The sequence below is a fragment of the Melospiza georgiana genome, chromosome 1, assembly GCF_028018845.1.
Source record: "Melospiza georgiana isolate bMelGeo1 chromosome 1, bMelGeo1.pri, whole genome shotgun sequence".
Taxonomy (NCBI): Eukaryota; Metazoa; Chordata; class Aves; order Passeriformes; family Passerellidae; genus Melospiza; species Melospiza georgiana.
In genome coordinates this window covers 55,242,657-55,268,595 of record NC_080430.1, presented here as the reverse complement: position 1 = coordinate 55,268,595, position 25,939 = coordinate 55,242,657, and the positions used below count along the sequence as shown (strand labels likewise).

Sequence of the window (25,939 nt, the reverse complement as noted above, 5' to 3'; positions counted from 1 at the left end):
TTCCGTAACTTACCACTGGTCGAGCATCTTCTCGTTCTAGTATCTTCTGAGTCTGATCTGCTGGGAACTTCAGCACTGTTGTTATAACCTTGGCCATTGTCTAAAGAGATATAGGTTATCCATACATAATTCCACATCCACAAAGATGTCCGTAATATTTTAAAATTAATTTAATTTAGTAATACTGGATACTATTTTATTAATGTCAGTGGAAAACAGTGAAATCAGTAAGATATAACTATTTGTTTCACATTGTATATGCATGATGTGAATTATATGAAAACAATTTTTGCACATTGTCACAAACTTCAGCTACTGTAGTGTGATTTAAGTTCTATGGCATCTATGCTCAAACGATAGAGTCCATTGATAAGACAGCATACTAGATAAAGTGCATGCCTAGAAAAAGCAATCTGTCAATCTTGTTGCAGATATCCTGCCAAGCAAGAGGCAAATAATAAAGTTGGATTGGAGGGCAAGACAGTAAAACCTCTCAGCAAATAGACATACACACCTTGGTAAAGCAGTTTACAAAGAATGTGGTTAATTACCCACAATAACAGTCACTAATTCCTGACTCTTAGATCCACATTAACCTCCACATTTCTCTTATGTCTCCAATACTGTAGACAAACCAGTGCATTCATTAATGTCTTGATTGCATTCCAGTATCATTTACTAAGATGCATAACTGGCATCCTAGATAATTTGCACAGATTCATTTGAACTCTGTTCAAAAAAGAGGAAGCATGTCCAGAGATATAACAATTCCACTACTAAATCACCTTTGAGACAAGGGATAGATATTTGCACTAGTAAAGGAGATCATGCACAGAGAAGGGCCACCAAAATGACCTTACAAGGCAGAGTTAGATTAAAAAAATGTCTCTTCTTGTCCAGGAACAAAAAAGTTGAGAGAAAGGAACATCTGTACTGAGAAGATAAATTTACAGATCTTTTAACTTAAGAACTGTGTTGGGGGCAGTGGTGGAAAGCACAGTAATGCTTTACAAGCATACTTTAAAAAGTTCATGGTTTTCCAGTTCATGTAGCAGGATGAAACCAGTTCTTAAGACTTATCCATAATGATTATGTGAGATAATCCTGAAGAGAGCAAACACTAAGCTCAGTGTCCTCCAGAAACACATCTAATGAATGAAAGGAAACCAGCATATGAAATCAGGAAGTCTAATGTCCAGCTTTTCACTACTTTTAAGAGTGAATTAATAACATCTAAGGTATACAGATTCGGGAATACTATGAAACATCTTTAAGCAACTACTGAAGAGGTATTTCACCATCTTCAGCTGGTAACACAGCTACTAACAAATTGTTATTTAATCCAACTGTAAGTTACCATGTCTGTGTCAAGACTACATCAAAAGATCATTTTTGCTTATATTCTGCATACCAGCTTTCATTTTACATAAAGTTTGACTGACAAACAGACTTTTACTGATAAACTGTATCTACCCATAATGGATTTTGTCTTGATAGGTACAGTGGTGAGAGATGTGAAAACTCCCTCCACGTACCACTCATCTTGGCAGGCTGATGAAGTCTTGAAGTTATGACTCATGTCTCTTTGGGAAAAAAATGTGAAAGCCTATTGAATACTTTATTGTCAGAAATAAACAGCATATAACAAATCAAAAATACATGATAGTTCACATCATACACCAAGATCACCTGTCAGCATATACAAATTTCCATACCTTTGTCTCACGACCCATCATATATTCAAAGAGCACTTTCCTCAAGTATTCAAACTCAGTGGGTTCCTCAAATAGGGAAACGTCAGTATGGTGAAGGTTTCCATCTGTGTAAATGAAAAGAGAATATTTATTCTGAGAGTCATTCATCCGAATCCAAGTTTCACTAATGGCACAAAACCAAACAAGAACAAATGCTGTATTCTGCACCTTAGATGGAGTAACTGCAGCCCTTCAGAAAAGCATTTGGGGGTGCTGGATGGCAGGAGGTGCAACAGGAGTCACCAGTGTATGTGCCCTTGGCAGCCAAGAGGGCAAACCTCATCCTGGAGTGCATCAAACACAGCATCATCAGTTGGTCAAAAGAGGTGATTATCCCATCCTATTTAGCATTGGTGCAGCCTCACCTTGAGTACTGTGTGCTGTTCAGGGCCCCACCATTTAAAAAGAATGGGAAGGTACATGAACACACCCAGAGGCTACCTCTGGATAAGGTGCTGACAGGCATGTCCTCTGAGAAGCAGCTGAGGAGACTGGGTTTGTCTAATTTGGAGAGATGGAGGCTAAGGGGTGACCTCAGTGCTCTCTACAGCTTCCTGAGGAGACGGTGGTAGGCAGGTACTGCCTTCTCCTCTCCCTGGTACCCAGTGCCAGTACACATGGAAAATGGTTCATCTATCATGGGGAGCTCAGACTTGATGAGAGGAAACACTTCTTTGCCAAAAGAGTGTTAAACTCTGCAACAGACCTCTTGGAGAGGTGGTTGATGCTTGTTTATCAGTGTCAAAGAGGCATTTGGACAGTGTCCTTAAAGACATATTTTACCTTTTCATCAGCCCTGAAGTTGTCACATAGCTGGATTATGAAACTGATGTTGGTCCCTTCTAGATGAAGTGTGTTTCCTGCTCCTCTCCCTATCAGTACATGCTGAGGAAATCCTTGATCACATTTCTTCCCAGCCCTGCACTAGCAGAAGGCGCTAAATACCCACAACCATGTCCCATCATTGGCTCAGTCACCTTGAGGGAAGGAGGCATGGACCTTCTGAGGGGATGAAAGATGCAGATCATCCTGAGATAATTTGACCATTTGCACAAATTTGCAAAAAGCAAATGTGACGTGATTCTTGAAAGTCCTCTGAGTTCATCCAGCTAAGATGGGTCTGCACAGGATGGCAAAACCCCACATCTCTAACATTAGCAAGGCTCAATGCTTGAGCCCTCTGTCTCATGCAGTACATACTCCTCAACTAAACAGCTGCAAATCTTTTGGAGGTAAGCAATACCGGTTCATTTCCCTGTGCATTTTTCTTAATTAATTTTACATTAAAAGAGTCTGAGAAGAACAGTATACCACCAGAGAGAAGGTCCATAAGCCCATACTCTATCTCCAAAGTGTCCAACCACCACTGTCTAAAGGACAGCACAGGAACAGCACAAGTCTACTTCTGCCTGAGTTCTGGGGCTGCTCACAGGCCTTGGGTGTCTGGGACCAGCCTCCTGGGACCCCCACCATCTCCTGCCAAGGGCCCAAGGGATGTGTCCCAGCTCATCCTGGGACCTTCTGTCCCCATCTGTGCCCTGCTGTGTGTGTGCCCATCTCTGCCCCTGTCTACTGGACACTCTTGGGTCATGTACTGAAGAGAGCTTAAGAACTCTGATACAGAGCTCTTTTAATTGGATGACATAAAAAAGAAAACATCAAACAAAAAGTTTGACCAAAAAAATTTGGTCATCTGAAATCACACGCCAACTCTACTATAATAGACAAGAGAAAACAAGGATGTCATAAGTGCATTATGCAAGTGTTTAAAAAAAAAATGTTTTATTTCCTAGACCAAACTGTATCTTTCTAACAAACAAAAAACTTATTTGTGATGAAAACGTACCTCTATATGGTGTTCGAGCTGATGTGACATACATATTTTTCTCATAATGTTTCAGCCGGTCTTCCAATACATGAATCTGAACAGAAAACAGTTGACATGATAAACAGTTTTAAACCTAAACAGCAGCTAAAATAAGCATAACTGAAACAGTTTCCAGCTACATATCATCTCTTATAAAAGCAAAATACATTTGCTTTTTAAGGAAGGAAAACATTAAAAACTGTGTTATTAAAGACTGTCCCAATGTTGTACATCTGCATATACACATAAAAATATATAGCAGATGTTATGCATATATTATATATTTATGTATTCATTTTATATATAAGCATATATATCTTTTTTATAGATTAAAAAGCTTACAACAAAAATTATACTTAAACACCAAAAAAGGTTTAGTTTTGAAAAAAAAATTTCAAGAATTTCATAAAGTGCACTGTTCCCTTTTTCACTGTGCAATTCTTTGCTAACCAGTATCACAAGCATGTGGTCTTTTTATTCTCAAGGGATAGAGGAATACTTTGAAAAGTACACAGATCTTTGGAGAGCAAGTATGAGTGAAAACTATTTTTTTGTCTATTATATTCACAGTACCTTGTATGGAGATGTACCACATCATCACTTGAAAAGAACAAACCTTCTAATAATGCAAACCCCAAAGTATCAAACAAGAATACTTCTTACTCATTCAACATGACGTGACCCTTACCTGCTCTTTCAATTCCTGCTCCTTCAGTTTTGAATCATTGACTAGTGTTGTCTTCTGTGCAAGTTGTGCCTGAAAAGACAGTCATGTCTGGAAATTGCTGCAAATACATCATAGGTTTTGCAATAAACCTATTTTTCCTTTTAGCACACACAAACTTATAAGCAGTATTTCAGCTTTAAAACTGCTCTGCAACCAAAGTATTAGAGAGAAAAATCAATAACATGTAAAACATACCTTTAGTTCTGTTATTGTGACCTATAACAAAAATAAAAAATTAGATTAAAATGTATGAAAAATACTGACTATATCAAGCACTGGAGAAAGAAATATCAATAATTGAGTTCTTATACAGTGTATTAATTGAGGATGACAAAAATTGATATTACCCAATAATAACAACTAGTCTTATAAATAGTTTAACTTATTTCTATTGACAATACATAAAGCTGATATTTAAATTATCTCATTTGATTCTGTAAGACAATCATCATAAATGTAACTTAAAGAACCTAATGTTTCCAATTCTTTATGAAATATATATTGGATATGAATAATAATTGAATGAGTATGAAAAACATCACAGGATGCCCTAACTACAATTAATACTATTCAGAATATTTTATGTCTTTCCTTAAGTCACATGTGGAAATGTGAACATAAGCAATTGCGTGGAAAAGGAGATTTATTCCCTGTCTCAGGCTGATAAAAATCTGTGGGGTCTCCTACAGACAGAAAATAGGGGAAAATCATTCCTCTAAGGATCTCAAACCTCTAAGTTAAATTCTTGCTTCTGAAAACCTCAATCAGACATTTATTTTCTGATATGGATACAGATTTTCTGACATTTTTACCTCCAAACATTAATACTTAAGGTTGTTAGTATTTGTCAATTTTTTATCACAATCAGACAAGTCCTGTTCCATTATCTAGGGTTGACTTCATGTCAAAGTGGATATGTTATATGTAATGTTTGGTCTAGGCTGACAACAAGCAGCACAGAAAATTTTATGAAAAACTTCTGTGTTGGGAGTCTCTGATTTTAGACAAAATATGTTGCCCACAAAAAGTTGTATCCAGCCAATGGAAGACTTCACACTGTTTGACTACTAGTGCTGAAGGGCAAAAGAAAAAACAAACCCAAAATGTTGCAAAGCAACAAAATAAAAAAGAAATCAAGTGAGACAAAAAATACAATGGTAAATATAATTAATTTGAACGCACTGTAAAATCCAGATGTGGATTTATACAGTTTTGTTCAGGTATGTTGACAAGTTCCACAGGCCCTGTCTAATTTTCTCATATAGCTCTGTAATGCTGCCTATATATGCTATTGTAGCTGTTGCAAATATGTACTATCGAACCAGGTTAAAGCAAAATGAGTTTCCTACAAACATACCAAGCACAGGCAAAACACAAACTGAGACAGGAATAAAAATTAAAAACAACTCAATTTCTAAGTAGGACAAAATAAAACTACTTGTCAACCGCAGAACAGATTGTGTCAGAATAAGAATTAAATCCTGAAATACTGATAAAACAGGAACTGAAAGCCCACTTACATTACTCTAAATATTTGAGCTTTGACTGGATCAGAAGATATACCAGGAATTATGTGCAAATTCCACAGCACAATCTATTAGACTAGTTCCATTGTTTTGAGATGAAATCACCATCATTAATCGTATCAAATAAGGCATTTACATTTAGTTTTGAAAAAAAACTATAGTTGAATATAGTTGAATCAGCTATGCAAAAGAAATCTGGTGAGCAATTTGCTAAATTTGAATTTAGTTGGAATTCTCAAAATTACTCAAAAAAGTCTGATGCCTGTATTCTAGAGAATAGAATTCTCAGGGAAAAAAAAACAAACAACAAACCTGCATTCTTATTCTGCAATTACTTTGCACTTGGATGCTTTAACTGTATCTAAGCCCCGGCGCTACTACACAACCTGCTCATCTTCCTCCACAAATGAAACCATCTTTATCCTTTAAAACTAAGCTGGTTATCAGTGATGGAGTTCTCTGAACTGGTTTGTACCCACTTATACCCTGGAGAACTCCTTTGAGTCTGCCATGGAAACTCCAAGTAGAGAGCTGTGGACGACATTCCAGACACAGGCAAAATTAAATGTTCATATTCACTTTTAGAAATTTTGTATTGGCAATATTCAAATACTTTACAAGTCATTGCCCATCTGTCTGATACATTTCTGGGAACAACTGAAGAATCATAGAATGCTAACAGGTTAGAATGGACCTTGAAGATAATCTAGTCTCAACATTCCTTGCCATGGGCAGGGACACCTCCCAGTACACCAGGTTGCTCAAGGCCTTATAAAACCTGACATTGAACACTGTCAGGGTTGGGACATCCACAACATCCCTGCGTAACCTGTTCAGTCTCACCACCCTCAAAAATTCCTTCCTAACATCTACTCTAAATATCCCCTCTTTCAAGTTACACCCTTTATCCCTTGTCCTTTCACTACAGTTCCTGATAAAAAGTCCCTCTTCAGCTTCCCTGTAGGCCCCCTTCAGATACTAGAAGTTTGCCATGAGGTCTCCATGCAACCTTCTCTTCTCCAGGCTAAACAGCCTCAGCTTTCTCAGTCTGTGTTCACAGGGAAGGTGCTCCAGTCCTCTTACAAACTTCATGGTCCTCCTCTGGACTTGCTCCAACGGTTCCATGTCCTTCTTATGCTGGCAACACTAGAATTGTTCACAGTACTCCAAGGGCCATGCTCCTTGTGATGCAGCCCAGGACTTGATTGGCTTTCTGAGCTGTGAGCACACACAGCGGGCTCATGTTGACTTTTTCATCACCTGTCAGCCCCAGGCCTTTCTTACCAGGGTTGCTCTCAATCATTTCTCTGCCCAAGCCATTGGTGTGTCTGGGATTGCAGTGACCCAGGTGCAGGACCTTGCACCTTGCCATGTGGAACTTCATGAGGTTTGCTTCAGCCCACATCTCAAGCCTATTGAGATCGCTCAGGATGGTATTACCCTTTCCCTCCATTGCGTTGACTGCACCACCACAGAGCTTGGTGTTTTCAACAAATTTGCTGAGGGTGCACTCAGCACTGACAGGTTTCACTGTCCGTCACTGACAAAGATACTGAACAGTATCACCCCCAGCTAATACTGACCCCATGACTGCATCAAACACAGCATCATCAGTCAAAAGAGGTGATTATCCTACTCTGTTTACCACTGATGCAACCTCTCCATGTAACTGGTCTCCATGTGGACAATGAGCCATTAACCCAAACTCTGTGTATGTGGCCATCCAGCCAGTTCTGTATCCACATGACGGTCCATCCATCAAATCCCTGTCTCTCCAATCTGCAGACAAGGATGTCACGCAGAAGAGTGAAATGCTTTGCATTTAGTCTTGCCATGGAAGACAAAGGCATAGAAGCTGTTGAGAACCCCTGCCTACTCTTTGTCCAGGGTAGCCAGGTTTCCCATTTTCTTACAAAGAGGGCCCACATTATCCCTAGTCTTTCTTTTGTCTAAAACGTACATATAGAAGCCCTTCCTGTTTGCCTTACTTTCCCTGGCTACAACAATTCTAACTGGGTTTTGGCATCCCTAACTTTGTCCCTAGCTTCCTGTACAATTTCCCTGTATTACTGTCAGGCCACCTGTCTTCATTTCCACTTCCTAAAAGCTGCTTTTCTTTTTTTATTCTGAGTTTGCCCAGCAGGTCCAGCAGCTCCCATTCATCCATGGAGGAGGCCTCCTCGTGATTTACTCCTTGTTGGGTGCATTGCTTCTGAGCTGAATACATGGAATACCATTGCCAGTATATAAATTTGATATAATGTCATATCATTAATCCATAAGATGAATGTATAATACAATATTTAATGACTGCCTATATTTATAGCAGACTGCTATAACAAACTAGGAGTGAAACAGTTAACAAAGAAGTCCTAAAGAATAAGTACTCTTCAGACTTTTCATAATCATGTTTTAGAAGTTAGGAGTCTCTAAGAATCTTCCTCTAGATAATAAGATTATGTAAGACTATCAGTAGGTGAACAAGGGTTAATTAAGAATACAAGGCAGTCTAAGATTTCTGTTTTTCCTATTATGAAAACAACTCATACCATGGAAAAGTAATATAAAGGGTTTTGTACGCAAGTACAAGGCAGAAGTAACAAACACTAGGTCAGTGAGATAATTTGTACTTTCGGTTTCTAATGTCAAATATACAAATTTACTCTCCCCAGGGCTACCTGTTGTAAAAATGAAAATATTAAAAGTAAGGTCAATATGAATTCTCATCAATCACTCAACAACTTGTACACTTTTTCTCTCCTCAATATAATAACAGCTAGTAGTATTTTCACCAAAGAATTCCTCAAATTAAAATGTAATCTCGGAAAGACAAAAGAATGAAGGCAGTCTTCTTTCAATGAAGGCCTCTATATCCGTAATTGATATATTCAAGGCACTACTTCAGACACCTCTGAAATGTGGATTTTTAAAAAATCACTCTAAGAATGACTTAATGGGATTTTCTTTCCTTCAAAAGGGCTTCCAGTAAAACCAACATAAACACATGTAGAGGACAAAAAAACCTTAATAATAACAACAATAGAACTGCACTTTTCAACATACCAATCAAAAAGGTTGTACCAAATATTGCAGTTTCTAAAGACATTCATTTTGTATGGGAAAGTGAAGGCCAGATACATAAATAAAGTCTAATTAGGAATAAACTACAGAATTTCCAATGGACCAAGAATTTCACACTAAGAGATATAAAAACAAATGTCAGTGCCAGCTCACTTTTTCACTGTTGCAATGTTCCTCTTCTGCAATCCTTTGTTTGTATTCCTTCTGCAAGTCTTCCAGCTGTGCCTGCAACTCATGAACTTTTGCTGTCATCTCTTCTTCACGAGACTTCAAAATACAAGCAAAAAATTACTTATACAATGAATCATTTAACTATTCAAAACTTTAACTATGGTGAACAAAAAACAATCAACAAACGTTATACTATACACAGAAAGGATATGCTTGACATTTGTGTAAAAGCTAGTTACACCACACTCCTACAGAAAAGACCAAGAAAAAGAATTGGTGCTTAAGAAGATTTTGTAGGCCTCCAACAATAAAGATTACATAGTTAGGATTACAGTTACATTCTTTAAATTCCAAAAAATATCCATTTCTCTGGGGCGTTAAAACAGTATTCGAGTATAATCCAGAAAGTGCATGAAGGTCATTACCTTCAAGGAAGGAGTAGATGACAACACAAAATTAATTTCTATATTATGAAAGTGACAAGGACCTAAATCTTTTCCTCAGCCACTCAAAAAATGCTATGAAAGCAGTTTTAAGTGCATTTTCCAAAACAATGACCAACAATTTCCCATTCTCAAGGGTTTGAAAGGCAGTATTCACTGTAGAGGAAAGAAGCAGTAACAAGAATGGTAGGGAGGAAATTAACTCTTCCTGTACAGGAGAAAAATACAATGACCTAAATCCTAGGAAGTTAATCCATCTATATGGCATTTTGCAAAAACAAGTATTTTAAAAACTTGTGTCCTCTTTGGCCTTTTTGTGAGAGAATATGTTAGGGATCTTATAAAACAGCACTCCAAGTCCTAGTGCATATCTCCATTGCTGAACAAAACTAAAACTCTGGTTTCACTCATGCTAACTGTACATGGCAGTCAGTCAGTTGATGGCTCTACTAACACAGTAGTACTTCAAGTCAAATTAGTACAATTAATTAACTGATAACAAGTCCAGAACTGCTGATGGAAATTTTGTTCTATTTAAAAATGTCAGGAGTATAAATTATAATGATAAAGAATATTCTCTGGAAAAGTAAGTGTAGGACTAGAAAGCTGATCTAGGCTTAAAAGATGGTATGCCATTACTAATAATAAATACTTCCATCTAAGATCAATTTTTAAGGCGTTCCTTGCACATGAGTTAAGAATAAAACACCTTTCCCATGCAGCCCCTCAGTCCAGAATGCATCACCAAAAAGAAATTAAGCAAATCTACCACAAATATTAGGTACAATGAAGTATCTGAGCAATTTTTACAGCCTCAAAGTGTAAAAAAATCCATGCTCAAGGAAAACCTTGCTCAAACACCATGACCTCCAAGCAATGTTAACTTCTATTCACTCCCATGATTTTTCTATGCCCTCAGAAGTGCCTCAACAATTAATAATTTCCAAGAAACTTTTTTCTTTTTTATAGAAGGTTATACTCCCCAGTTTAAAAATCTTCAATACCTGGCATATTAAGGGATAGTGATGGTTGTTGCTTTGGCTTTTGCAGATTTTTTTTTTACTTTTTTGTCTCTTTTATTACACTATTTGCGCAAAGAGGACTAAGATTAACAAAGTTTAAGCCAGCATTCTAATATAATGTACAGTCTAGCACTGAAAACCATTTAATGTTTTTAACACGTACAGGCAGGACTGGGAAAATTTACTTGGCTAAAACAAGAGGCATCCTTGGTGAAGTATACTTAAACTGAAATTGGCTGGTAACTTCTGGTTGAAATGCTATTAGAGAATAAGTATGTCTATCTGCAAATATCATGCAGAAAAACTGTTAATTACAAGCAAAAAAAATGAATCTTTACTAGCAAAAAACTATGCAAACACACTGCACCCTGCATGGAACAGAACCTTACTTTAAGGGCTATGGCATCAATCTCACAGGGCATCAGAGGAAGGCAATAGAGAGTGAGATTGCTCCATAAACACTGTATTTATAAAAAACAATCCACCACCACCACAATTCCACTAAAAGCTTAAATGTCACTCAGTTTTCTCAGTCTGGTACATAAACTGCTTAAAGAGATAAGGACTTAGCCATCTAATTTTTATTGAATGATCAAAGTTAGGGCTAATTTCTGATGTGCTTTCATGCCCATAAATTACAGAAATAAATATTTTAATTGCAAGCTTGGTCACCAGACATATCAAGTGTAATTCCAGCAGTAAGACCTTTACTAGAAAGAACTACGATTTTTCTCTCTAGATATGCAACCGAAAAAGAGTAATTTTGAAATTTACGTAGTCATCACTTTTCATAAAGGTACCTCAAGGATTTCTTCATATTTTTTCACAGTTCTTCTTAGATCATCATCTTTTTCAACAATTTTTTTATGCAACTGTGTTGTCTCTATGTGATGATTTTCTATCAATTCATTTTCCACCTCCTGGGCTTTACCTACAAAAAAAAGTTAGGCAGTATTAAAAAAAGCATGGTTTTGGTTTTGTTTTTTTTTTTTAATTATGTCACAACTGATAACAAGTCCAAAACTGCTGATGGAAATTTAGTTCTATTCAAAAATCTCAGGAATACAAATTATAATGGTACACTTATTCTGGAAAAGTAAGTGTAGGACTTACATTTAAAAAATGCTTTAAAGTAACTATAAGGAAAATTTGCCAGGAAAATTCATTTTTCCACACTATCAGTTACTATTATGTCCCTTGATCCTAACACGTACGAAATTTGTTGTTTGCAGTTTGGAACCTGGAGCAATTTTTTCTATCTGGTGCTGGAACTAGTTTCCAGAAGATGACAACCAATATTTATTAACTAATTTTATCTCCTATTCTATCTAGAGATGTAACTGAAACTTTTGCAATCTTCAGGAACTCCTCACTTGTAGATGTACTTCTAGTAACTGGAATCAGACCACACCTTTTTCTCATTGTTCTAGTCTCCAAGTTACACTACGGTGGCAAAAGACTGAGAAGACAAAATCTGTTGAACTCTAGCTATAATCCCATTGTGTTACAATCAGACATCATACCCAGCTGGTACCTGTTAGCAGTTAGTGAATGAAGTCTGCAAGATCCAGCTAAGAAAACACAATTCTGATTCTCAGATGGATCTAAGTTTCTCTAAAGGTTGAGTAAGCTTCTCTCCAAGTGTCCGATGATGTTCATCGCTGGAATGTTGAAGTTTTTACTACTGGAGATAAAGTAGCACTGCAATGGAAACTTACCAGTGCACTTTCATCTTCAAAATTTTACTCTCATTTTCTTTTCTTTTATACATATGACAGAAAGATAGGTACCTATGGCTATCATGGCATGGCAGATGTAAAGAGTGCTACACCAAAGATCCATCCTGCAGAACAGCTACATATGCATTTTCCTAACTGCACTACAATTAATATTTATGCTATTTCCTGAGCAAGACAAGTTATTTCCCTAAGTTCTCTAGACATTCATAAAACACATGTTGTGTTTATCACAGTCACAGGTAAAATCCCTCCCCCAAAACAGCAATAACTGAAGATGCAGGTCTCTGACTACTTTACTGATTACAGTTATATTAATATTGCACTTACTGATTGTCTCTTTTACTGCTGTTTCCAATTCTTTCTCTTTTTGAGCCAGCTGAGTATTGAATTCTCTTATTAACTGCTTTAAGGTGGAGTTGTGCTTTAACTCAATGTCTTCTTGTTCACATCTGTAAAAAAAGGTCAAAACATACAGCAAGGAAATATAACATTTAAAGAGGGTGTGAAAACACAAGGCAAGGCAAGAGATCTGAGAATTTCTTGAGAACTATTTTAGAAGAGAATGGTTTTGAATTATATGAATTCTGTGAGATTCACGGAGGCTTTATCTTCCTCTCCTATCTAATTCACCTGGTAGGTGTAGGTGTTTCATTTAAAAACAACCCAGAACTGAACCCCTCCATAGATATGTAGTTTTTGCTGAGGAAGCTGAAGAACTGGAAGAAAAGATTATGCCATAAAAATAATTTTTAGGGAATTTTTAGAATTGCTTGAGAAACTATTGGAAGTGCACGGCATTTTGTGCAGGACGTATGAACAACTATTGATATAAACTGAACATGAAGCTGTCAGTACTAAGTTTTAATAAACTTTATTTCCTGTTTGAGAAAAACAGAATTATATTATATGCTTCAGCAATGTTGAAAATCACCAGCACTGAAGCAGATCAGAAACGGTATTACTCTGCCAAATGTCAAACCTATTTTCTTTCTGTTTCTCTAAGTCTATTTAGAACAATTAAAGAAAAACATCAGTCATTATTTCCTTGTTGTAAACTGAGCTTTAGAAAAGTATTCTTGAGGTTTTAGTGGCTAGAGATAAAATAGAGAAGTGGCAACACAGACAGGAACAAAGAATTTACCTGATTTTTTCCTCCATTTCCTCTAATGACTCCTTCTTTACTATGTCAAGCTCTTGCTGATGTTCCTTTCGCAGAGTACGTATGTCTTTTTGAAGATTATTCACCTCTTTGCGTAGCTTCTGTTTCTCCCCTTCAGTCTCTTCCAGTTTAGTCTGTAAGTCCTTCTGCTGGTTCTGCATATCCACTAGTAACTTCTGCAGCTCCAAAACAGATCTGGACTTTTCTTCAGCATTTTCCTCAAAAGCTTTCAGACTGTCAATTTTTTCACTCAACTGCTGCTGAAGACATTTTACCTTTTCTTCATATCTTAAAGTAATATCTTCCATCTCAATCTTAAGCACTTCATTTTTCTTCACTATATTATTTTCTAACTCTTTTATCTTCTGTTCTAAAGACTGACTGACTGCCTCCTTTTCCTGCATTTTTTTCTGTAAGTCTCCAATTATATTCTCCATATCAAGATATTTTTGTTCCTTAACTTTCAATTCTTCCCTACTGCTTGCTAAAACACTGCCACAACAAGCATGCTCGTCCACTAACAATGAATACTTTTTGGTTTGCTCCTCAAGTTCTTTGCTCAGACTTTTGGTCCTAACCTGCTCTTCCTGATGGCTCTTCTCAACACATTCTAGTTTTTTAATGAGTTCTTTCTGTTTATTTTGCAGTTCTAGATGACAGTCATTACTCTCTTGTTGTTCTTTCTCATACTTCTGTAATAATGCATCTTTTTCAGTTAAGTCCTTCTGTAACACTTCCATTTTCTCTTTGTATGTCTGTTGGACACTCTCAAGTAAATTATTTTTTTCTTGTTCAACAGCAGCTTTTACACTCTCTACTTTTTCCAACATCTCCTTCTCTAATTCTGTGGAATCTCTTGTTGACTTAAGTTTTTCTTCCAAGGACTCAATTTTGGCTTCTCTCTCCTGTACCTTCTGCTCCAACTGTCTTAACTGATCTTCCCTATCTTGCTTAAATTGCTGTTCCTTTTCTTCCATCTGAGACAGTAACTGCTTTCTAATAGAACCTATTTTTTGCTCTGCCTTCTTTTTCAGATCAGCCAGCTTAGTGCTGTTCTCTGCATTCAGTCTCTCTTCTAATTCTTTCAGTTCTTCCTCTTTCCTTTTAAGTATCGCTGACTTCATTTGATCAAATTCCTTCTCCTTTGCTTCAAAATCAGCTTTCAGTGAATCTATTTGCTTCTCCAGATTAAGCACTTTTTCTTCAGCCTTCTTAAATCTATTCTCCTTTTCAAAAGCTACCTTCTCTGCCTGATGGAGTTGGCAAGCTATTTCATTTTTCTCTGTGTTTTTTTGTTCATTACACTTTTTAAGTTCCTCCACCAAGGAATCATTTTCTAAGGTTCTCTGAGCAATGTCTTTTTCTAGTTCAGCAATTTTTGCTGCTTGTTTTTTTAACTTTGAGGTTAACTCACTTTCTTCCTTTTCCCTCCTGTTTTGCTTTTGTTCCAATTCACTTTTTAAACTATCAAGATTCCTGCTTTGTTTAGCCAGCTGTTCCTTCAGTTTATTTAGCTCTTCATCTTTCTTACTGGCTTCAGTATTGCTTAATTCAAGTTTGCTCTGCAAATCTTTGATAGTATCATGATTTTGTGTAAACTTGGTTTGTGCTTTCATCTTCCACTCTGACAACTGGGCCGTGCAATGATCTATCTGATCAAGAGCTGATGCTTTTTCTTGACTCAGCATCTCAACTCTGGATGATAACTCTTCCACTTGATTTAACAACTGCAACCGATCCTCTTGATGTTGTTTGCTTAACAGAGATATGGCTGCTTCCTTCTCTGTTAAACTTACTGTGCTTTCAAGTCTAACATTAAGGTCAGTAACTGTTTTGTTGAGAGCAGACACTTCAGATTGTTTTTCCTGGAGTTCTTCCCTCATTGATGTGACAGCATTGATATTTTCAGATAACTCTTTCCTCAGCTGTGTTATGCAAGTTTCTTTCTCTGATGCTGCTTGCTGCTGATGTCCTCCCTCTTTTTGCAATTGTTTATTTTCTGCTTCAAGTCCTGCAATGTCAGCTCTCATAGACATAATTAAATTGTCTTTCTTCTGCAGTTCTTGAATTGACTCTTGCAAAGAAGTAGTAGCAGCAGAATGACGCTCTGTTATTTCCCTAAGCTGAGCTTCTAGTTCAGTTATCTTACTTGTTTTGATTAATATTGCTTCTTTAATCTTTGCAGTTTGGCGTTCACAGTCTGCAATTTTACATATTATTATGCCAATTTTTTCACTACATCTTTCAATTAATTCATTGCCTTTAGTTTGCAATGAAGCTTCAGCATTCTTCCAAGCATCTAACTGGGCTGTAAGTTCTCCTGACAACCTTTTAAACTCAGTTTCTTTTAGCCGAATTGACTCTATTTTTTTGTCATAATTTTCATGATCTTTATCCTGAGAAGATTGCACAGTTTGGAGTTTTTCTTCAAGTGTTCTCACTGTATCAGCCAGCTCAGTAATTCTGGCTTTGTCCTTCTCTTCAACGGCTTTCTGTTTACTGAGTTGTTCCTGAAGTCCTGTCTGCTGTTTCAGGGACTGTTTAAGATCACTTTCCATTTTTTCCAACTGTGTCTTCATGTCACTTTCCTTATCTGACAAAGCATCCACCTTAGCCACTGACTGCCTTAGCTGTTCTTGCAACTCCTTCAGGCATTCCTCCCTTTTCACTCGTTCTTCCTTCAGTTGGATTATTTCTGTTCTGGAGTCCTCCTTTTCAGCACTGAAGGTGAAAAGCTTCTGTTTCAGGTCTTCAACTTCCTGCTCTTTCACTTGCAGTTCTATAGCATGTTGTTCCTTGAGCTCTTCAATCTGCTGATTAAATTTCTTTTCCCAACTTTGGGTTACTTCTTCCAATTTCCTTAAGTGGTCCTCAGCAAGACTGTCTAGTTGCTCTTTCTGATTAGATTTCAATTTTGACACAGCATCATTGATTCCAGATGAGCTGGCATGTGCCATTTCCAAAATTTTAGTATTGAATTCACTCTCCTTCTGACTGAATTCCAACTGCTTGTTTTCAAGCTCCTTTTTTAGTTTAGCTTCTTGCTCAGCAAGTTTATTTTTGAAAGTTTCCTGCATATCTTTTGATTTCTGTTTAATTTTCTCCACTTTCTTCTGCTGACATTTAAGTTTACTTTCATACTCTCCCTGTAAAGCACTAATTCTCTCCTCTGCAGCTAACAGTTTCTGTTCAAGCTCTTCCACTTGCTTGTTCTGTAACTTCTTCATGTGCTCCATTTCATTTTCCTTCTCAGTCAGACTTCTCTTCATCTCATCAGCCTTTCTTTCTAGGTCCTTCAGTTGACATTCATACTGCTGTGTTAGAGTGGTTACTTTCTGTATATTTTCACTTCTTTGCTCCTCTAGCTTTGCAGACACTTGGACAAGCTCAGCTTCAGATCTTTCTGCAGATTCCTTCATTTTCTGTTCATGTGCTTTTAACTCCTCCAAATGTCTGTCCTTCTCCTCCAGGGATTGTTTGAGCTTGTTGAGTTCCTCTTTGAGTACCTTCTCAACACCTTGAATAGACATTTCATGCTCTTTTACCATTGTTTCAATCACTTCACTGTGCCGTTTCCTCTCTTCCTCCAACCTTCCTTTCAATTCTTGCTTAGCTTCACACACTTTACTATTTAATTCGGAGAGCTCTTGCTCTAAATCATGACGTATTTTTAGTGCTTCTGAGAGCTCAGAAGACAGTGCCTCTAATTCTGTTTGTTTCACATCTAGTTTTTCTAATGTTTTTTCATTCATCTCTTCTATGTGCGCACAGAAAATTGTTTCTTTCTCTTTCAAAATGGTTTGTATCTCTTCTTGTTGTTTCTCTCTTATTTTTTCTATTTCGGTTATTTGTTGTTGCTTTAAAATTTCAAGTTTTTCTGTCCAAAGCTTTTCTTGCTGCTGTTTCACATTCTCTAGTTCTTTATTGTGTTTTTCAACCATATCGTTGATTTCCTTACTGTGCTGGGTTTTTTCAGACTCTATGACAGTATTTAATTCCTCTGATTGCTTTCTGTCATCTTGCAAGTACTTTGCAAGAGAACTTTCCAGTTCAAGAATCCTCTGTTAGAATACAGTTTGAAAAGAATATGAATGTTCAAAAAGTAAAAATTTGATTAATTTTTAAAAAATCTTACTAGGTTTACATAACTACAGGCTACTTATTCCATTATTTTTCGTGAATGTCAACTTCTTTAATAAGCCTTTAGTTCATCTGGTTTGTTCTCACTTTTGCTTCCTTTATGGAGAGTTAGCTAATTAATAAAAAACTTGCTATCTCAGTGCAGTGAAAATACACACAAAAACCTGAAAATAATGTAACTAATTCAAATAAAGTAAGTAGTGACATTTATGAGAAGTATGTTCACATTTTCTTCTTAAACTAAAATACCAACATATAGGATGAAAAATATAGGGAATTTACAATAGCTTCATGATATTTTGTATGTGCCTACTGATTTATCATAATTCTACCTCCCATGGAAATGCTGCTGTAAAGCTTTACTGTTTCTTTAGGCAAAACTTTGAAACAATTATCTGGGAGTGGTGGAATAATGTACAAACTTGCATTAGCAGAAAATAAAGTCTTACTCATTACATAAAGCAAAGGACACTGTAAAAATTTAAGCAAATCTTTTTGCTTACTGTGGTGGTGCACTCCCCCCTCCTCTCAGGCTGCACTGACATCTGAGAAATGCTCATTAGGCCTTGGCCTTGAAAAAACAGTATCTGGACTCAGCTTTTCCCAAGCTTATCAAAAACCCTGTCTATTCCCAGGAATTGCTGCTGTCTAACAAGCTCGAGTTTTCTGTACAAACTGCACTAGAAACTAGTTTTCTTGCCTGAATGGCATAACATCCCTGTTCTCGCACTGTCAAAGAAAGTGCCAACACAACTGTGACCACGATGAAACATTGTTATGACTGTGATATGTAATGGAGTTAATTCATGCTGTATAAATAGATATGTGTGGGTATAAAATATTGTAGAAATTGTGTTTTAAACCCCCCCAGCCAGGAACAGAGTTCTATTCAGATTGTAACTAATTCTTGGCAGCTCAAGATAGCATCAGGCCTGTTTAACTTCTGAATGGGACCTTCCTGGACCATCAACAATCATTTCGTTGTCTCCTGCACCTGGGAGATAACACTGGGGCCTTCCTGGCCCATGATTAATTGCAGCATCCCAAGAATTTCACTGGATTCAGACACGGGACCCGTCTTTGTATATTTCAACATATGGATGGAAATGGATGTGCATTCGAAGAAGTGAGTAGAAAGATGTGGTCATCTTTGCCTCAGGCAGAATAAACTGTATATAAGCTGGACAGCTGGAAACATTCAGTGTGAACCTTTGAGGGGAAGCCGTCACTCTGTCGGACGAACCTCTGGTCTCACCCAGCGCCCCTACTCATGACTGACGCTGTCTTGATTGTGGTGGTTGCTTGAAATTCTATTTTTTGTAATTGACCCAATAAATCGTTGTTAAATTTTTCATAAATATGGCTATCAATTTGATCATTTATAACATGACTAAAGCCCACACGCTAGTGATCCCGTAAACAGCGGTCCAAAATGGGGGCCTTTGAGCTCTCCTTGACCACAGGCTGCAACCAGCAATCTCCCTCTAAGTGGGACACCTGTCAGAATTAGTGCACTCTCAAGATTTTTGTACTTGGAGGATCGACTAAAAAAATTACGAATACTGGGCGAACATCCTCACTCCTCAACCAAATCACAACAAATCACCATTTGTAAACTTGTCACAGTTAAATATATACTTGTAAATACTTAGTCTTTTGGAATCTTTACTCACAGTTCTACAAGTCTCTAACTCTTGATGCATTTTCTCAACTTTCTTGTCACACTCAGACTGTATGGCTTTCTTCTGCAGCTCTAATTCTTCTAAGGCTAGGGATTCTTGCTGTTCTTGCTCTTGAAGGACTTTTAAGCACTCACTCTGATTTTTTTCCTGCATGAAGAAGAAGAACAAAACAATAAACTATAAATATAGTCATCCCACCTTCAAGAACAATATGATAGGATATTTTCAAGTTAATAGAAGTCATACACTAATCACCTTTACTTTCTGCACAAAAACAAATGGAGTTTGTATTCAGTTTGTGAAAACATAATTGCCATAAATCGCTTCTTTTTTTTCTTGGAAACCCCTTGTGATAAATGAGTAATGTGATGATTGACTCTCACAATTAATAGACAAATCATGTATATAGGTTAAGAAAAGTTTTATAGATTTATAGTTATGCTTTACCCCCTTGCATTGTTATCAAGGAACACTCGGGGTTGGGACATTTGGGAGGGTTGGATTGTCACTATGGCAACACCTGACCTCCAATCAGGATTTGAGGAAGAGATCTCCACCACTGGACAGTGAAGAAGGAGTTGATGGACAGAACTTTGGGAGGGGCTAAAGGGTTAAAAGGTGAAAGCTCCATTGTGTGGGTGAGCACGGGGTGGGGAAAATCCTTTGCTCCCGGCACCTTAACACTTTCTCTATTCAGTCTTCTGTTGTATTTTTGATAAAGTTTAATAAACCTTTCTAAATTTATGAAAAGTGAGTAGCCATTTGTCACACCCTTTGTCTTTGCATGAAAAACATAAATTTAATCAAGCCTTCCATTTTGGTTTGTTTACCACTATTAATTGAGAATAACATTTGAGAGGAGTTGTTGGGGGTTGGGTTTTGGTTTGGGTTTTTTTTTTCCGTTCCCTCCTTGTTATTTGTGGAATTTTGTTCCCATTGAGTAGCTAATAAGAACTGATGGTAGAGAGGGGGAAACTCCTTTGGTTTTTTTGGGAGGTTTTTTTTTTCTTTCTGGCTGGGATAAGGGACTGGGTGCAGCTCCTAGCTCTCCCTCTCACTGTTTCAGTTTTAGAGGAGGACAGTAAGAGCCACTGCTTCTGGGGAAAGGAATTCCACTGCTGCTACTGGAGACTGGCCCAGAGCTGCTTCTTCTACCGTGGGGTGAGTCTCTGCTCATGAGAACAGCCACTGAACTTATTAACACCCACCTCACTAAAAAAGACCTATCATTGTCTGCTCAGGTGCCCAGGATCCTGAGCTCAGCTCTCCCTGCCCTGCTGGGAGCCCCTCACCCCCTGCTGGCCCAACTTGCAGCATTCTGAGAGTCCTGCTAGGGGCACAGGAACTGGCTGCCCCAAGGGTTTGTGAAGCAAGGCCTCTCTTCCACTCCTTCCCATCTTCGGACAGAAGCCGCCATGGCCATCTGCTCCCCGAGCCACCGCCACAGCGCCCCCTGCAGCCGCGGGGGAATCATTGCACCTGCCCCGCCCACCGGGAGCCAACAGCGCCCCTGCCGGGCTGTGGCTGTAACTGCACCAAAGGGGGAAGTGCCACAGCCAAAAGGCTGTCGCTGGGTCCCTGGTTCTGTTTGTTGTTAATGCCAAAGTTGTTCACGTTTGTTTGCTTTATTATACATAGCAGTAAAGAACTGTTATTCCTCTAGCCATATCTTTGCCTGACAGCCCCTTAATTTCACAATTTAAAAATTTGGAGGGAGGGGGTTTACATTCTTCATTCCAAGGGAGGCATTTTCTGCCTTCCCTAGCAGACATCTTGTAAACCAAGACAGGAATAAAGTCTGTTCTCACTTGATTCCACTGCTAAGATATTTTTAAGCTTGTTTCTTACAATTAAGGAAGTAACCTCTGAAACAGGTAGAAAAATATACACAGGACAGGGCTGTCAAATTCTCTCAGTCCTAGTCACTATCCATCATGGAGGGGCACAAAAACCAATCCACTATTTGTAACAGATATATACAGATGATATATATACATATATGTTACATATATATCAACTATTTAGGCAAAATTACATTATTTTCTACAGTGGAGTACAGTTCGTGAAAAACTGCAAAGAATTTCAACAATTATTCCCAATCTGATCTCTAAGAAAATACTTTTTCTAATGCCAAACAATATGAATAGTTAACTCTGTTCACATAACACAACACAACCACATATAACTATGCAAACACTTTTCAAACAGCCTCATTTTTTGTATTTCTTTTACTCTAGTTCCTGGGCCTGATTGCCAATGATCCACAGAAAGATATTAAAAATCAAGTCTAAAAAATTCAAAAAAATAGTTTCAACAAGACACAGTTGTTACTGAGCACTGACAGTGATAAGTTATCATTACTAAGTTATTACTATAACTACTATAAGTTACTCAGTCTACATCATTGCAGCTGCCTTCTTTTCACGTTCCTGAAATCTCTGAGCTATTCGATTTTTGGAAAGCACTCCTATCTTTAAGCACAGAAGGACTCTCACTGTGGAATAGTGTCAACTCAAGACTTCAAATCCCAACTCACACTTAGAGAAATGGTTTTTTATGCGTGTTAGGTTTACTTACAAGAGCTGCCTTCATCTTCTCCTGGAATACCTTTTCTTGAGCCTGTAATCTCTCATTTAACTCCTGATCTTTGGCAGCCAGTTCTTTTTTATGGATTTTTTCTAGTTCAGCAACTCGTTCCTCTGAAGATTTCTGTGAATCAAAGTCACAAAAAACTAATTTCAAAATATTAACTAACAAAACACTTTCTACTTTTTCTTAATAAGAAAATAGTGCAGACAGACAGAAGAAACCGGAACCATCTCTTTGCTCCCTTTGATTAAAGTTATGGTCATTTACAGTGCTTAATATTAAGCCCTGACAGTTCTTATTTTCAAGCTTTAAGTTATCCATCTTCCTTCTCAAGTCTTTCATAGTTGTACTAAAGACACATTGTTGTTTCTAAAGACTCTTCTCCAAGGCAAACTTTTGTTTTCAGTTCAAACGTGATAACACATTGAAAAAGGAACTTTTTTGTAGCTTTCTCAGTATTCTTGTTTTATAAGCCAGAAAGTCAAGTGGTGATACTCTGTGTAGACAGTTTCTAGAACCTACATATGTGCTTTATTTAAGAATAATGTGAAGCACGTCAGCGGTCCCCTTAAAGCATCTGTGTATTCTCTTGGAAAAATTAATACCATTGTGTATATCATTACAAGAACTGTAACTTAAGGGTGTTCAAACTTACAGCTTTGTAAGGCATGTGAAGTATTCCAGCAATTCCTAACGAAATACACCAGAAAAAGCAAATTATAGAAACTTTTAACCCACAAACAATATGGCAACAAGTTCTTAAACACTTACACATACTCAGCTAGGATAATGATTAAAAGCTAAAAGTGATTAAAACCCCAAATCCTTGTGGAGATGTGTGAGTTTCCTGCCATTAATGTCTTCTTGCCTCTGTTTAAAGTCTCAAGTATACTTTTAATAAACAATTTTATTAAATACTGTGAAGAAAAGGATAATACTATTTCTGTTTACATACCATTAATGAACTGATTTAAATTGCTGAAGCAAAAACATCTATGAAGAGCTTTTGGTTTTTCATTAAGTAAATCTTTAATCACAGAAAATAATTTTTATGGATTTTATTAACTAGCAAAAGCTTTATAACAGAGTTCTGTCATACTGATGTATTTTACAACAATAGTTTAACTGTAATAGTTTTTACCTTCATAATCTCAACCACCTCTTGTTTCACTCTGGTTAGTTCCCGCTGAAGATTTACTCTCTCTTCTTCACTTGCCTTTTCTACTGCTTTAATTTTTTCTTCCATTTCTATTTGCAGTTTTTTACGGGCTTCCTCTGTCTTTTGGGCAATACTTACAGCCTTCTCAAGCTCTTCAAAAGCTGTGAAGAAAAAAAAAGTATATGATAATTGTGAAATATCTATACATTTTGATAGAAGAATTTCACAAAAAGAGAAGAATGAATTTAAGAATTAACCTAGAATTCACGTTTATTTTCTAGAAAGGAAAGAGAACTGACACATATATGTGAATTTCTTCCAATACATCATGTAGCTTCTATTTCTTTGCCTAAATCACTATAAAATGCATAAACCATATTAATGAATAAACTATAACACTCCTCTTCTGCCTATACCTGCTGAATAAACTTTGAAGAAGCAGAAAATAGCTGCACCAAGAAAGGTAATTCACACTAAAACAAGCAGACAGAAACAAACCAAGAATGACTACTATGTAAGTCAGTTATTAGTAGGTCATGAAGAGTTTCTCCTGAATAGAACACTAATGTATAATATCAGGCACTTTATATACCTAAGAGTAATTCCAAACTGTAAAACCTAGAGAATCATTTCTCTAAACTATGTTTCATAGAGTCCACAGAGATGGCTTTGCTAATTTCATTATCTCACTATTTACATTTAATGTAGACCTTCTATCAGTGTGGCAGCTGACTGTCTGGCACTTCTAACTTCACAAATAAAATGTAAAAATAAAAAAATTAAAAGTTAAGATTTGCTCCCAGAAAACTTGAATAGCTGTAAGTTGTTTCAAAATAACACTCAAGCTGCAGTGCTGAGATTTATTTACTCTTGCTCAGGATGCACAAATCCACTGAAACACAATTTACAAAATAAAATCAATAATTCCACAGCTTCATCTCATGCTAAGGAGACGTAGTCTAACATGCTTTATTCACTTCACAGATGATAATTTAGACATAAAAAGAAAGCAAATAAATTCCAGCATTGTGAACTTGTTTATTTATTCAATACCCCTAAAACTCACTACAACTGATGTCAGAGTCTACACAGAATTACACAAAACTAGAGTTCAATCATTATTAGGGAAATCTCTTTTCCTGAATGGATCTTGAATGTGGAAAACTGTTGAGGACGGTAAACCGGCTGGGGAAAAGCTTACCATGCTCCCCTGGAGGGACAACCCTTAAGCAACAACCTCCCTGGTCTTGGCGAGGAAAAAAACTTCCCCAAGAGTGCCCTGTTGCTGTATGTTGATTCCACGTATCCCATTGACCCTTCCCCTTTGTTCTGCCCCTGCACCCTCATCTCAATCGTTCTGATGTTCTGCCCCGGCCCTCGCTATCCCTATATAAACCCCTGCTCTCTCTGCCTAAAAGAGTTCTTTGTCCCTGGACCCCTTCAAGGTAGGAGCTCAATCAATAAAGACCCTCCCATACGAAGACTCTGTCCCTTCCTTCTGCATCGCTCGTGGCTGAAATCACCCGAGAGCTGAAATCATTCAGCAGGAGTGAGATGTGCCTGTGCACCCAGGACATCCTCTTAAAGACGCTCCTCTGGGAAGGCTGCGGCACTCCACCACCTCCGCCTGCTGTGACAGAAAACCCCTACAACCTTATTAGAAAAATTTAGCACTTAGCATAACAGAATTTTGGAAAAACATCTCTGTAAAATTCAAAATCACAATGCCAACCTCAAGACTGTAATTTATCAGAGCACAAACCTCTAAAAGTATATTAATCTATTATACCTTGGACTACTGGGACTCTATTTTGCAAGGAAACAGCAAAAAAACCAAACTTCTGAAGTTTTATTTATATGCTAAGCTTTCTTCCAATAAATTCTGTTCCCAAAAGAAAATCATAATAGAATCTCTAGTTTTATTGATTCATCATTAGTTTGTAGGCATTCACAGCAGTTATTGCAATCTTTGCTTTTTTTGAAGTTATCTTTAATAACATTCAAGCATGTATTTGAGAAGTGAGCAATAACTTCCATTCCACATCTTTTGACAACATTAAACACTGAAGATTTTAACCACAGCCTGTACTTTTGAGACAGTGCTGCAAATATGTCTTCAAGTAACTTAATTCCATACAATTGGATTCACCCCAATTCTGACTTTCTACAGAATTTTCTTGTTTTTTGAGGAAGCCTTTTTCTGACTACTCACAGCAACAATCATGTTTTAAGGCAAAATGGGGCTGTTCTTGATTCTGGCAGTACCAAAGCAGATCACTGTATCCACTCTTCCACTTCTGGTTCTGCTTAAATGCTAAAACTATTACAAAAATTTAAGATCACTAGAGATTATTTCAAGCAGAAACAGTCTAAAATATAATACAAGCATGCACAAGGCTTATAGTTCCTTATTTCGCACAGTTCTTCACAGTCATATGAAGGCATTTTGCCACGTGCCATCTACAGGACTCAAGTTTTCCCCACTTGCGACACCAGGCACAAGTTGATTATGAATACAGCAGATTAATGCAAAACTGTGTTTGGAGAATGGTAATGACTTCCCTGATGCTCCTCTCAGTCCTAACAAAAGCAGGCCAAGCAAAACTGGTGAAGTCATTCAGTATTACAGCATCATCTTTTTTCAAAACCAAACAAAAATCGAACCAAACAAGCAAACAAAAATATAAAACAAAACAAAAATCCACCCTATCCTGTGGACCTATGCAAAGTATAGCTTGAAAATAAAGCCTGCAAGTAGAACATTAAGTTATTTCGCTTTTCCATACACATTTTCTGATTCTTGTTCTGAGCATCATGTACATTATTTTCATTTGAGAAAATGTTATTTTTGTTTTCATTTATTTTCATTTGTATTCTCTT

At 37.2% G+C, this 25,939-nt stretch overlaps 1 protein-coding gene across 1 annotated transcript in view; it reads right to left on the bottom strand.

Annotated features, from left to right (window-relative positions):
• GOLGA4 (golgin A4) overlaps nt 1–25,939 on the bottom strand; it is a 72,626-nt gene that overhangs the window by 5,234 nt on the left and 41,453 nt on the right. Inside the window, 12 exon segments of the mRNA XM_058035359.1 lie at nt 14–100; nt 1,716–1,819; nt 3,601–3,676; nt 4,310–4,378; nt 4,544–4,564; nt 9,109–9,222; nt 11,392–11,522; nt 12,658–12,779; nt 13,472–17,550; nt 19,303–19,458; nt 21,889–22,020; nt 23,042–23,220. Coding sequence (XP_057891342.1) covers nt 14–100; nt 1,716–1,819; nt 3,601–3,676; nt 4,310–4,378; nt 4,544–4,564; nt 9,109–9,222; nt 11,392–11,522; nt 12,658–12,779; nt 13,472–17,550; nt 19,303–19,458; nt 21,889–22,020; nt 23,042–23,220 — 5,270 coding nt within the window.